General features: G+C 36.5%; 1 protein-coding gene across 5 annotated transcripts in view; it reads right to left on the reverse strand.

Moving 5' to 3' along the window:
- Positions 1 to 14,976, reverse strand: part of PREX2 (phosphatidylinositol-3,4,5-trisphosphate dependent Rac exchange factor 2) — a 294,292-nt gene that overhangs the window by 66,226 nt on the left and 213,090 nt on the right. For 4 of the 5 annotated variants that reach the window (XM_045454996.1, XM_045454997.1, XM_045455000.1 and 1 more), the window contains one exon: positions 9,745 to 9,859. In XM_045454996.1, coding sequence (XP_045310952.1) covers positions 9,745 to 9,859 — 115 coding nt within the window. Of the gene's footprint in view, positions 1 to 5,940; positions 6,140 to 9,744; positions 9,860 to 14,976 lie in introns of those variants that run through there. The other variant, XM_045454999.1, reaches the window with a different exon arrangement.

Consider the following 14,976-nt stretch of genomic DNA (forward strand, 5'->3'; position numbering starts at 1 on the left):
TATACACTGTATGTTAGCTAACTTGGCAATAAATTAAAAAATTAAATAGTAATAATAATAAAATATTTTTAAAAGATGATTTTAAAGATGATCTGCTTCTACTTGTCATCCAAAATATCTATTCATCCTTTATAAATATTATCACAATGAAGGACTTATAAAAATGTGAAAACACATAGTTAATTCTAATCTCATTTGCTGCCCTTATCAAAAAATTGCATTAAAAATTCCCTTAACATAACATAAAAATAATTAGATGTAATTACAACTTCTCAAGAACAATGAACTCATCTGAATACAGACAAGAATAAGTACAGTCCAGATAAATTAAAAACTACATGCATAAATATATATTCAGCCGTATCACATTCTCAGAAGGTACTGACGGCAAAGTTTAATAGAATTACAGTATTTTTCAAATAAAGAAGAGATGATATGTTGTTCTCAAAAGTGTCATTGTAATTTCAACTTATCTGTTCTTGTCCCATGTGAAATTTATGAACCTTGGCTATGCTGATGAGTTTCTTGAGAGAAGTCTCCAACAGAGTCAGCATCTGTACCCTTCAAATGGCCCTACATTTTTTGGATATAAAAAGAAGTAGACTGGAGACTGGAGTAAATTCAATAAAATGCTAATTGTACAAAAATAGAAGACCATTATATTGCAGTTAACCTGATTTCCAATTCAATTCAACTATTTTTACGGTGCTTACTATGTACCAAGCACAGTGGAGAACTAAGACCTCGTTGCCCTCATATGTATTGAGCAAGGCAGGTAAATAACCCTCAAGTCAAAATAAAACAAATGAAATCAAAGAGGTTGTTAAGTTTTAAAAAAGAAAGTGATTAATTTCAGCTAAGGCTATAACTGCAGGCTTCCTGCAGCAAGATAAATTTCAGATGGGTCTTAAATAATTATACTCTTTCAACACATGGAAACTGAGCTGAAGCGTGCCCTGGGCGACAGCTGGCTTAAAAGAAATTGAGGAAGAACTGTTAGTGAAAGAAGTACAGAAGGGATTCTTTTCACACAACTGTCTCACACCCCTCTCCCTCTTGAATTCCAGCCTCCATACACTATATAATTTCTGCCTCCCCCTTTAGGATTTTTACACATGCTATTCCCTCTGCTAGGAAATACCCCTTCTGCACACCTTTATCTCTCATTTCCTGCCCACTAAACACTGCAAGTCCAACTCCTCCTTCAGATCTCTGCATAAATGTCACTTCCTCAAATCATTCATTCCTGAAACCTTCAACCGTCTTCCCATCCAATTAAGATTGATTCCCTTCTTACACACTTGCATAGCACCTTACATATTCCCTACAAAGTTTTTTACATATTGCTATAAATTGTTAGTAAAATTTTTGTTTCATGTTTATCATAACCCACAGGCAAAATTTTCCTGGAAGGCTGCAATCTTGTCTACTATGATTCCCCCAATGTGAAGCGCTGTCCCTGGTACTTGGTGGGCATACCGGATTTGTCGAATAAATATCCAGCAGTTTCTTTAGATTTACACTGTGTGAGAATCTGGCACTTAAGGATAACTTATATTCTGTACATGTTAAATCCTGTATACATATCATATATAGAAAAGGAATCTAGAAAATGCTTAAGTCATATAAATGAATTCAAATTTTTTGTAGACTTAGATGTTTTCTCCTGCTATTGAAGAATCACTTCTAATATGAAACAAAATTTACAGCCTGGAAACTGTATTCATAATCTGAAAATAGAAAAAAATTGAATATACACATCTAGTTTACAGCTTGTCTTAGAGAAACAGAAATATAGTTGCATCTAAAATATTAAAAAATGAAATTTGGTTGAAGAACAGAATGAAAAACAAATATGTAACTGCTACAGAGGAGATAAATATTCATCTGGAATATTTTCACTTAATCGAAAAAGAAATCACATCACCTAATAACTCTAGAAGCTGCAGCTTTATAAAGAAAAACAATTGTAGGACAAAGACATTATTTAAATTCTATTCAGTGTTTTCTCTGTCTGTCTCTCTTGCTCTCCCTCCTCTCTCTCTTACTGTCTCTCTCAAATTTTATTAAATCCATATTCCTGTTGATTTAAGGTAGCTTCCACAGTTCTATTGATAGAACAACCAAAATATTCCATTTCAAGCCTGGATATACTGTTGGCTATCTAAACAAGGACTAGGAAATAGTGTTTTATGGGTTGAAGGCTCTGAGGGAAGAAAGAAATAGGAATTAGGGTATGTCCTTATGAGCACAGATGGGGTGTAAAGGCTTACGTCCCAATGTTCTCTATTTTCTTAGGCTGTTTGATAGCTGTACTTAAAGACATAAAATGGCAGTGAGTCCATGCCACCCTTCATATCTATCTTATGCCAGGAGAACATATTCACTGACATTTTTCTTCCTCAGAGGTAGAGAGAAATGACACATTTCGTGGAGGTGCTATCATGGGAATACACAAACACATACATACTTCTGGCCGGGCATTTCTCAGTTGAAAAAATTGGTCAAAATATATGGCACTGAGATTGGTATTCACATAGCATTTATTCTCAACAAAAATAAGATATCCATTTTCCTTCTGCTTGTTATATAAACTACATTTTGGCTTTAAAAAAAAACTTGCTTTCTTTAAAGAAAAATCTTTATCCACAGAGGTATACCTTAAGAGAATATATGCTTTAAAATTTTTTCTTGCCTTATTTCTCTAAAGAGATGAATTTACATTTAGATATCCAAGATTATAAGCCCTAAAAAAATTCAGTCTAAAGCTATCACTTCACAAACATAATACATGATCTCAATAACTAATATACAACTTGCTTCCTTTTATTTTTGTTATATTTTACTGTTGACTTTATACTGAAAATAGTATTTAAAAAATAATTATCTAGACCCCTCAAACTGAAAGGAGTACTTAAATACACAAAATATTGTTCAATTTACATTACACTTTGTCTCACTGGTCACCAAGCAGTGTGGTATTTTTTGCCAATAAGCAGGATCATCATCAAAATGAAAGGGTTTGGTAATGATAAATTACAATTATGTAGGGCAGGAAAAATGATGCTAATGGGGAAGATGGCTCATGGCCAGAGGGAATAAAAAGGAAAGCCTGAGGTAGAAGACAGAGAATAAAATAGCATGAGGATGTTGAAGGTAGGAAGGAAGATTGCCCTTCCTCCTAAATTTCTTGATTAGAATTTCAGAGTCAAACACTTTACATGCTATTATTTATTTCTTTTTTTTTCTTCTCCAAATTTTTATTTAAATTCCAGTTAGTTAACATACAGTGTAATACTAGTTTCAGGTGTGCAAGTTAGTGATTCAGCACTTCCATACAATACCCAGTGCTCATCCATCGTAAGTGCTCTCCTTATTATCTGTCATCTGTTTAACCCATCTTACAGCCACCTCCCCTTCAGTAACCCTCAGTTTGTTCTCCATAGTTAAGAGTCTTGGTTTGTCTCTCCTTCCCCTGCCCCATGTTCATTTGCTTTATTTCTTCAATTCTACATATAAGTGAAATCATATGGTACTTGTCTTTCTCTGATTGACTTACTTAGCTGAGCATAATGTTCTCTAGCTCCATCCACATCATTGCAAATGACAAGATTTCTTTCTTTCTGATGGCTGAGTAATATCCCATTGTAAATACATATACCACAACTTTATCCATTCATCAGTCGATGGACATTTGGGCTCTTTCCATAATTTGGCTATTGTTGGTAATGATGCTATCTACATCAGGGTGCATGTACCCCTTTGGATCAGTATTTTTGTAGCCTTTGGATAAATACCTAGTAGTGCAATTACTGAATCTCAGAGTAGTTCCATTTTAAACTTTTTGAGGAACCTCCATACTGTTTTCCAGAGTGGTTGCATCAGTTTGCCTTCTCAACAAAAGTGTAAGAGGCTTCCCCTTTCTCCACATCCTTGCCAACACCTGTTGTTTCTTGTGTTGTTAATTTTAGCCATCTGATTAGTGGGAGGTGGTATCTCATTGTGGTTTTGATTTGTATTTCCCTGATGATGAGTAATGTTAAGCATCTTTTCATGTGTCTGTTAGCCATCCGGATGTCTTCTTTGGAAAAATGTCTATTCATGTCTTCCCATTTTTTAAGGGGATTATTTGGGCTTTTTTTGGGTGTGAGTTTTATAAATTCTTTCATACATTTTTTATAAATATTTTGTACACTAACCCTTTTCAGATGTCATTTGCAAATATCTTCTCCCATTCCACAAGTTGCCTCAGTGGGCTTGAGAAAATCATAGAAGACATCAGGGAGACATTACATGATATTATTTCCTAATAATCAGGTTGAAATCAGTCAAGAACTTTGTCTGCATTGGCATTGGAGGGTATATTTTAGACACAGCTATTAGACATTTCTGCTGGCTCTACCTTGTTCATAGGGGGTAACAGCTAAATCAGGGTGTTTTTAGGCAACCAGCATCAGGGTTATCACGCATATGGCAAAGACCCCCCAGGTGCATTGGCTGATCTGTATTCCTACAGAAACTGGAACAAGAAGGGTCAGAGCAGCCTGCTGGTAATGAATTACCACCTCATGGAAGCTTCAACCATTTTGGATATTATTTGCAATAGAAATATGAGATACAAATGGACAACAGTCACTAAATAAAAACTTTCCAAAGACTCCTGGATTGTACTTACAATAAAATCTACACCCCTTACAATGGCCTACAGTCCTACATAACCAGGTCTCTACAAATATCTCTCAATATACATCATCCTTCTTTTTTTTAATATTTATTTTTGAGAGACAGAGAGAGAGAGAGAGTGAACACAAGAGCATGGGGGAAGGGGCAGAGACAGGGGGAGACAGAGGATCCAAAGCAGGCTCCATGCTCTCAGCGTAGAGTCTGATGTGGGGCTCAAACTGATGAACTGTGAGACCATGACCTGAGCTGAGGTTGGATGCTTAATTGACTGAGCCACCCAGGCACCCTCATGCATCATCCTTCTTTTTTTTTTTTTTTAATTTTTTTTTTAACATTTATTTATTTTTGAGACAGAGAGAGACAGAGCATGAACAGGGGAGGGTCAGAGAGAGAGGGAGGCACAGAACCCGAAACAGGCTCCAGGCTCTGAGCTGTCAGCACACAGCCCGACGCGGGGCTCGAACTCACGAACCGCGAGATCATGACCTGAGCTGAAGTCGGACGCTTAACCGACTGAGCCACCCAGGCGCCCCAACATCACCCTTCTTAATGACTAGAATCCTCCTGGCTTTCTTTGTCTTCCTCAAACATGATAAGCTAATTCTCATGATTTATGTACATCAGTTCACAGTTTTGAGAAAGACCTTCCCCCCAATTTTGGCAAGGCTGTCTCCTTTTGATTCAGTCTTCTGTTCAAATACGACCTAATAATTAAGTCATCCCTAACTACCTCCTCTACATGACCGACCTCCTAGTATGGCAACTTGTTTTAGTTGCCATAGTTTAGTTCTTCCTTGAACTATTCACTATCTCCAATAATTTGTTTATGGATTCATTTGTTCATTTTCTGTTTTTTTCAATTTCATGCAAAGGGAAACTTCATGGACACTGAATGAACGAACAGTTGATGGTACAAACTCAGAGCGATTGAGGGCACTTGATAGTACCTGACACCAAAACTTAGTAACAGAGAATTTGTTTTCAGCATATTATGTTCACTCCAGTCACTAAGCCAGCCTAACACAGAAAAATAGTATAGACTCTAAATTAGAGAAAAAAAGTCTGTGATTTAAATTTTGATTTTACTACTTATTATCTGGGTAAACTTGTATAAGTTTCCCTTAAAATGGAAATGATAATATGGAACTTACCAGTTTTGTTAAATAATCCACATAACTCACCTAGAGTTGTGACTGACTCAATATGTTCTTAAAAATTGGTAGGTATTATGGCTATCATCATCTTTTAAGTAGTAAATTTTTGCACTTGTTCTTTGTTGTTCTAGAGACTATAACTAGAATGAAATCCATTATTCCCTCTTGTCCAGCATCCTTACTTTGTTCCTTTTGTGACAGCCGATTGGTGTGGACTTCTGTGATGCTGAGCCTGCCCAAGAATGGGCACATGACTTGGGTCTGGCCAATGAATGCCTCCTCGGGTCTTTTGGTGGAACTCTCTGTGGAGGAGTAATGGGGGTGGACACATTCTCTTCTTTGACTCCAACGCTGATCTGCAGTGACCATCTTTACCCAAATGTGTAACAACAATGAAGCCCACACAGAGGAAAAAAGTACTAAGAGACAGGGAAAGAAAGCCCCCCCCCCCCGCCCCCACCGCTGAAGACCATATCCTTGGATCTAGCTGTGCCTAACGCAGCCAGCGCCACATGCCTTGAATATACCTGTTACATATGCCAATGCATTATTTTGTTTACACCAGTTTGAGTTTGGTTTCTGAAACTTGTAATCTAAAGAATGCTTTCTAAAAAAAACACTAGTTCATTTATTTATGTTTGTTGGTTTGTTGTAAGGTTAAGGAGTAAAAAAAAAAAAGGCCTTTTCTGAGGTCTAATTAGCAAATAAACAAAGTAACATCAAGAATGATATGGTTTTCAGTGAAAGTGTTAAAAAGGCTCGCTGGGTTATAATGAACTAGAGACACCTGAGGGTTATTTTTCTACAAAGGATAGTAACAGCCCCTTTAAAGAAATGGTCAACTGGTCTGTAGCCCCCAAAACCAAAAAAAGATTGCCCAAGAGTAGTTTCAGAGTATTTATGGTTACAAAGTAACAGGAAAAATTAAGGAAGAAATTAACAGCCTTATTCAAGAAATAGGCAGGAAGAGAAGGCATTACTGGAAGTAAAGAGGAAAATAATTGTCTTCCTGTGCAAAGGAAATCTAATATGCAACAAATAGGATATATAGCAGCTAATTACTGACAAGAGCACCAATTAGTCCTGAGGGGTTTGTGCTTTTGAAAATGTTTTCTCTAGAAAAGATACATGAAAATGTTTTATGTGAAGAGGATAGCATGCATTAATACACATGTTGTTTATCTTCATAAAAAATCTTAAACATCAGGTACCTGTTATATGTGAGTATCCATTATAATTCTGGTTAAAAAAACAAAGATCCACAGGGGCATGAATGTTAGGTGACATCCCCACTTCTCTCTGGCTTGTTGTATCTAAATAATTTCATGCAACTCAACATACATTTTGGAGAACTTCTTATGCAAAATACTTTGACAGACACCACGGGAAACACCAAGATAAATGTATCCCTCACCTTTTTTTTTATTATTTATTTTTGAGAGAAAGAAAGAGAGATAGGGAGAGACAGAACACTAGTGCACAGGGGGGCGGCAGACAGAGAAGGAGACACAGAATCCCAAGCAGGCTCCAGGCTCTAAGCTGTCAGCACAGAGCCCAAAACAGGTTTAAACTCACGAACCGATGACATCATGACCTGAGCCCCAGATGCTCAACCGACTGAGATGCCCAGGAGCCCCAGTGTATCCCTCATCTTAAAGAGCTAATCATAAAATAAAGATGAGAGATCTATACACATAACGGTATCATCAGGGAGAAAAACGGAATTCCATAGTAGTCATAAATAAAGTAAAATGAAAGACTGGCAGAGTGGTTGGACATTTATTTAGCCAAGGGCAGTGCTTCTGAAATTTGAGTGTGTGTGAGAATCACCTGCAAGGCTTATTATAACCCAGACTGCTGGGTCTACCTAAGATTTTTTTTTAACAAGTTTGCAGATGGCACTGACATTGCTGGCCTGGGGGTCATCCTTTGAGACCTCTGGAATCTAGGGCACCTGGGGGCTCAGTCAGTTGAGCATCTGGCTCTTGGTTTCAGCTCAGGTCATGATCTCTTGGTTCGTGGGTTCGAGCCCCACATCGAGCTCCGTGCTGAAGATGTGGAGCCTGCTTGGGATTCCCTCTCTCCCTACCTCTCTCCCCCTCTCAAAATAAATAAATAAACTTAAGGAAACAAAGGAGTATAAAATATTTTTTATAAACAGAACTCTGGGATCTAGGGAATTGGTTTTCAATTCCAGCTGCACATCAGAAACTCCTAGGAGACTTCTAGACAGTCTAATGCCCAGGCCTCATCCTAGCCCAATAATAAAATAAAAATATTTTATTAAGAAGAGCATACTAGAGCCGGACATTGAATCATTGGAATAGTAGCTTTATAAGCAGCTGGAGATGGAAGACCAGATGCTAGGTGGATGGTGAAAAGTCATGGAGCAAGGAGACTACGGTGCATGATTGGATATAAGGAGAGTACAGCATGGCTGGGGCACAGGCGGAGAAAAGAAATCTCAGGTCAAGTCATGAAAGATCTTGACTGCCAGTGTAAGGAGGTTGTGAGTCCTTTTGGGGACAATAAGAAATCACCAAATCTTTTGAGCAAGAAGAGTGACATAGTAAGATAGATAACTTAAAATTATTATCTGGAAGCAAAATCCTGAGATTAAAACAACATGGGGTCTTAGAGACAGGAGATTGGTCAGATTGACCAAGACCGGGCAGTGTTACTCAGTGGACACACCATTTAAGAATTTAAGATGAACTTTTTTGTTTGTTTTTTCTTGTGAAAGGAGTCAGTACATTATATGTCTTTGAGAAATAGTGACCTAGATGAGAGAGTAAAGTGGGGGCAGTCCAAGAGACATTTCTGTCAGACTCATCAGGATCTCCAACTATATTTTAGGAAGGAAGAGAAAATGAGAAGTCAAAAAGATACTGGGGGTTTTGAGGTTGAGAGCTTCAGAAGTGATTAACGTGACGGAAGAAAAGTAAAGAACCTACGGAAAGGGATTGTGTGAGGCAGGGGAAGCAAGGGAAAGCATCTGTGGTGAAAGAGCCTACCCTTCGTTCATACGACGAGAACGAATACCTCTTCCTGTCAGGAATTTTAGGAATTAATTCATCTTCATAGTCTCGCCATATTGTGGACAAAACCAAAAAATGTTATAATAGTTATAATGTAATACGAAATAAAATATAATATAAAAATGATTTTTGAATCATTAAGGCTTAAGGTAGAACAAGAGTATTTTTTCTCTTAAAAATAAAAGCTGTAATCTGTAAGTAATTTAAAAAGATAATCTCTTCGCAGAATAATTCATCAGGTAAGAGCGAGTTATATATGCTAATAATTTGTTGAAAATTAAAGTTTGAATTGTAACACATTTCCCTTTCACTTACTGTGACTAATCTTCCCTGCCATTGGTTATTTTGCCAGTAACACTATTTTTAGAGGGGGGAAAACAGCAAAATCGAAACATTAATATATGTATTTGAAAGTAGATATTTTTCCAATACCAAGTACATGCTGTGACATAGCTTCTGTGTTAACTACATTCTTCTCTCACTGTCAGGATGCCAGGTGTTTAATTGGTACATAAAGGAGCCTATTTTATTTGCCCTTAATTCACTGAAACCTCCCAGGGGACACCACTATAAAATATCAATGCTTTTTTCCCTCCCTGCTAATGATCTAATAAATATTTAATTTTTGATCTTCTTCAGCAATTAAGACAATAGCATGAAAATTTTCAAACACTGTTTTTCGATTTTATTTTCAAAAAGTGTACTTGTTAGAATATTTGAAATATTAAACCTTAAATAAAAAGACATATCAGAAGGAGTATCATCATCAATCATTTAATAACGAGTATGTCAAGACCTCTATTGCTCTGCTCTTGTTAAAATACAAACACCTTCTTACTTTAAAAAAAAAAAACTGAAAAATTACATACCTGAGTTTCTGGTTATATTGTTTGACTTTTTCCAATGAGGCTGCATTTATCTGGGCTTGAAATTCTTCCACCGAAACATTGTCTCTATAATAATACCCTTCCATGCTCTCCAGTGCTGTGTAAACAAGTAAATTACTTTTTAACGTGATTTTATAACTCAGTTTCTCCACATTTACTTTAATCTTACTGATTATTAGTAAATGTATTTAAAACACTGAATATGACCACACATGCAAGAAACTATCTTTCACCAGTCCAAAACTGAATGAAAATCATTCTTCTGCTCTAAAAATAAATATCAAACATTTGGTGATTATATCTAAGTTGGCAAAGATAATTTGTAATTTAAATTGTCTTCTACTTTTAAAACATTTTATATACATTCTTTGTGAAGCTAAACTCAAACTTCACATATTTATATATATATAAGCACACAAATGTATATATATATGTACATACACACATATACCTATGTACATTGCATATATACATGCATATGTATGAGGCAGGACTGTGTATTAACATACATAAGAGGAAAAATGTTGAAACTGCTGCTCTCTGTGTCTATTCATATTCTCTTGTAGTTGCAGCTAAATCATGAAATATTAGTGTAATAAATCAGAAGCATAGATAATCTTAGAATACTAGCTTTACTACAATGCTTAATTTAGTTAATAAACATAAACATATATATAAACTTTCCATTAATTTTAAACATCTTTTGGTTAATATGGATTTATTTCTTAACTAACATTTTTGGTTAAGTATTTCTTTTTTTAATACTTACTTATTCATTTTTGAGAGAGAGACAGAGAGAGAGAGAGAGAGAGACAGAGAGAGAGAGAGAGAGAGAGAGAGAGCACGCATGCACGCACGCACTAGTGGGGGAGGGGCAGAGAAAGACAGAGGGAGACCCAGAATCCAAAGCAGGCTCCAGGCTCTGAGCTGTCAGCACAGAGCCCATGTGGGGCTCAAACTCACCAACCATGAGATCATAACCTGAGCTGAAGTCGAACGCTTAATCGACTGAGCCACCCAGGCGCCTCAAGTATTTCTTTTTCCTTTAAACTTTATGCGATGGCACTTTTAACCTTTTGCAGAAGAAATGAATCACAAGGAAGTGCCTAGAAATACAACATCTCCTACAGAGAGGTTGCCAGCAACAGGAATGGCAATGGATCCAATTTGGAAATTTAAATGATTTCCCCTTGAGATTGTTGCCACTGATAAACCTCAGTTTTCAGCAGACTGTTTCAAAATTGATAAAAAAATTAATCTTTCAAACTGCTAAATGCAATAGCTTCTAAATTAAATAATACATTTCTTCAAATTGACAGAAACATCACCATTTTGGGGACGAAAATAGGAAACTCATTAATAACTTTTTTTAATGGTTCATGCTTTTATTTAACTTCCAGTTAGCTAAGATATAGAGTAATATTAGTTTCAGGAGTAGTTAGTGATTCATCATTTACATATAATACCCAGTGCCAACCCCAGCAAGTTCATTGCTAATTTTTGCTGTGCTGCTTTCTCAACTAGTCAGATTTCCACAGCACTGAAGAAACAACAAACCTTTAGAGTATCGCTCAATTTGAAATTAAAAAAAATGGCATTATTGGCCTGTAATTGAGAAAAACACCTATGGAAAATTAGTGAGAATGCTGACTACATTTGCTTCAGTTACATGATATCAAATTTGGGAGCTTGTTTCAAGGATTGCGTGTTTTTTTCCTTATGAGTTCTGCATTAATTAGAATATTTGCAAGTGGTTCAGCAAGCTTCTGGTCCTGAATACACACAAGAAAGAAAAGGAAGTCTTCCCGATAAAACAATCCTCACATAAATGCCATGTTCACTTCCATTAATGAGATGTTATTTGTGAGAGGCAAATATTCAGAGGATTCAGTCATCCTTCAATGTGAATTCCTCTTATTAGTTGTAGAGCTAATAATGAAAATCTTTGCATTGAAGTAAAACCACCACTTCCACTCCTTAGTAGCTGTGTGACCTCAAGCATGTTAATTAAACTCCAAGATCCTCAGGTTCCTCATTTGTGAAATGGAAAATAAGAGTACTTACTAACTATGATTCTTGGGAAATAAATAAATGAAATAATAGTGTTAAGAGAACCCATGACTATTCTTTTCATTTACTCACTGTGTTTTATTTATTAGGCAACATGCCCAATGCCCCACAGGCATTATCTAATTCAATTTCCAGGAGATATAGATTATGCATGAGTGTGCTCAGCCAAACAGGAAGTTTTGGGAACTAAGAGGAGGGTCCATGCAAGGACACTTCAATTTGTGATTTAAGGCCAGAAAGACTAGAAAGGGTACGGTAGGAAGGAGCAACAGGGAAAGTAGCAGTCGGGGGTGGGGTGGGATGAATAAGAAAACACCAGGGGTCTAATTTTTACAAACGTTATTCTTTGTTGGTTTTTTTAGCAATTTTTTGTAAAGTTTATTTATTTATTTTGAGAGAAAAAGAGAGCAAGCACATGTGTACAAGTGGGGAGGGACAGAGAGAGAGAGAGAGACAAAGAGAGAGAGAATGAATCCCAAGCAGGCTCCACACTGTCATCATAGAGCTCTATGAAGGGCTTGAATTCACAAACCATGAGATTATGACCTAGCTGAAGTCAAGAGTCGGACACTTAACAAGCTGAGCCACCCAGGTGCCCCTATAAAGTTCTTAATGGCTCAGTTTTGGCCAGAATGTCCAGTCCTACTCTAAAATCTTATTGCCATCTAAAAACAAACTGGTATTTATGTGACATTCCTTGGCAATATTTCCAAATTAACAACAGATAAAATTAACAATTACATAGAACTTTTTTAAAAATGGGAAAAATGTATGACAATTTTGCTGAGTCTCAGCAAAATGTTATGGCAGATGTGTAGGGTTGTGAGGAAATGAACAATGACAAAAGAGGAGTTCTATATTTAAAAACTAAACTGTATAGCAAAGAAGAGGAAGGAGAAAAACATTCTCAATTTTAGATGAATACCTTGGTTATTTAATGTTATAAATACAAGAAAATGGGATAATATTTTGCCAAATTCAATTTCTACACTCAGCAAAATTATGTTAAATACATAATAATATCCAAATTTCCAAGTTTGGCCTCTTCTCAGCATTTGCTTGTCTAGTTTCCTTAATTCTCATCTAAACAATATATTTCTTAGTAGTAGTATTGACATATTTGGTTGAATAAATATTTAATAGCATTTAATTAAAAGCAGTATTGAAAATATGACGAGTTTCTTTGTTTGCTTGTTTTCCTTCTACCCCTTCCGAATTTGAGGAAGTAAATCATCCCATCAAACTTAGGTGGTCAGGAAAATGGAAATTAAATTATTCTAAGACTGAAAATGAACTGAATTTCTACTCACTCAAAATACCTTTCAAGGCTTTTCCAAGAAAGGGACTGACCAGGAAAAATACAGAATATCTGAAGAACAATTTTAAGAATTGTTTCAACAAACTAACACTCTTTCCTGACAGCATGATGACACTTCAGTGGTTAACTAATACACGACATATGCACCGGCCCCAGTTGGTCAGAATTCTTCAGAACTGGTCACAGTTTTCGTGAGGAAAGCAAGTTTTATCAATCCTATTGAGACCAGCACGTGGTTGTACTGCTCTTTATTTTTTTTTAATTTTTTTATTATTTTTTTTTAAATATATGAAATTTATTGTCAAATTGGTTTCCTGTACTGCCCTTTAAAGAGGGGTGAGTTGGGGCGCCTGGGTGGCGCAGTCGGTTAAGCGTCCGACTTCAGCCAGGTCACGATCTCGCGGTCCGTGAGTTCGAGCCCCGCGTCGGGCTCTGGGCTGATGGCTCAGAGCCTGGAGCCTGTTTCCAATTCTGTGTCTCCCTCTCTCTCTGCCCCTCCCCCGTTCATGCTCTCTCTCTGTCCCAAAAATAAATAAACGTTGAAAAAAATAAAATAAAATAAAATAAAAAAATAAATAAAAAAATAAATAAATAAAGAGGGGTGAGTTCACATGTTTACAGACCGATTCTAACATTTAGGAAATCTTAATTCTGGGAACTGTTCCTTCATTTATAACACTACCAGGTATTTATCCAAAGGTTACAAAAATACAGATTTGGAGGGGTACATGAAGCCCAAATGTCCACTCACTGATGAATAGATAAAAAAGATGTGGCGTGTGTGTATATACATATATATGTACATAATATACACATGTTATGGAATATTACTTAGTCATCAAAAAGAATGAAATCTTGCTATTTGCAACAATGTGGATGGAGCTAGAGTGTATTATGCTCAGTGAATAAATCAGTTAGACAAATACCGTATGATTTTACTCCCATGTTGGAGGAGAGGGGAAGACAGGGAAACAAACCATGACAGATTTGTAAAGATAGAGACAAACTGAGGGTTGATGGAGAGAGGTGGGTGGGGGGATGGGCTAGATAGGTGATGGGTATTAAGGAGGGCAGTTGTGATGACCACTGGGTGTTGTGTGTAAGTGATGAATCACTGAATTCTACTCCTGAAACCAGTGTTGCACTCACTGTATGTCAACTAACTAGAATTTAATTAAAAATTTGGGGAAAAAGTTACTTAATGTTTCAATTTCAAATACTGTATAAAACCCACAGAGAATATAAAGGGATTCATCTTTTAAAGGACCCAGAGTAGGGTTTTGCAAACACTCTAAAAAAAATACTCGAACGAAGGCAGCTTAGAAAAATGACATATTTGTAACAAAATGTTCCCTTTTGTTTAAAAGAGAAATGCTGGGGGTGCCTGGGTGGCTCAAGTCGGTTAAGCATCTGACTTCGGTTCAGGTCATGATCTTGCAGTTTGTGGGTTAGACCCCCCACGTCGGGCTCTGTGCTGAGAGCACGGAGCCCGGAGCCTTCTTTGGACTCTTGTGTCTATTTCTCTCTCTGCTCCTCCCCTGCTCACACTCAGTCTCTCCCTCTCTCTCTCAAAAATAAATAAAAACATTATAAAAGAGAAAACACTATATACTGGAATATTTTTTAAAATTTTAAAAAAATAGAAGAGAAAATCCCCAAGTTTCTGGTTGATTTTAATTATTCTCTGAGAACAGAAGGACACCCTATAAAGAAGTAAAAGTCAGCATTTACAGTTTATGGTGCCAGCCTTTTTCATAAGGGCTGAAAAACAAATATACACAAGAGTGTTTGTGGAGAAAGGCATGGCATGTCCTATCTAGTGTAAG

This window comes from Leopardus geoffroyi, chromosome C3 (assembly GCF_018350155.1).
Source record: "Leopardus geoffroyi isolate Oge1 chromosome C3, O.geoffroyi_Oge1_pat1.0, whole genome shotgun sequence".
Taxonomy (NCBI): domain Eukaryota; kingdom Metazoa; phylum Chordata; class Mammalia; order Carnivora; family Felidae; genus Leopardus; species Leopardus geoffroyi.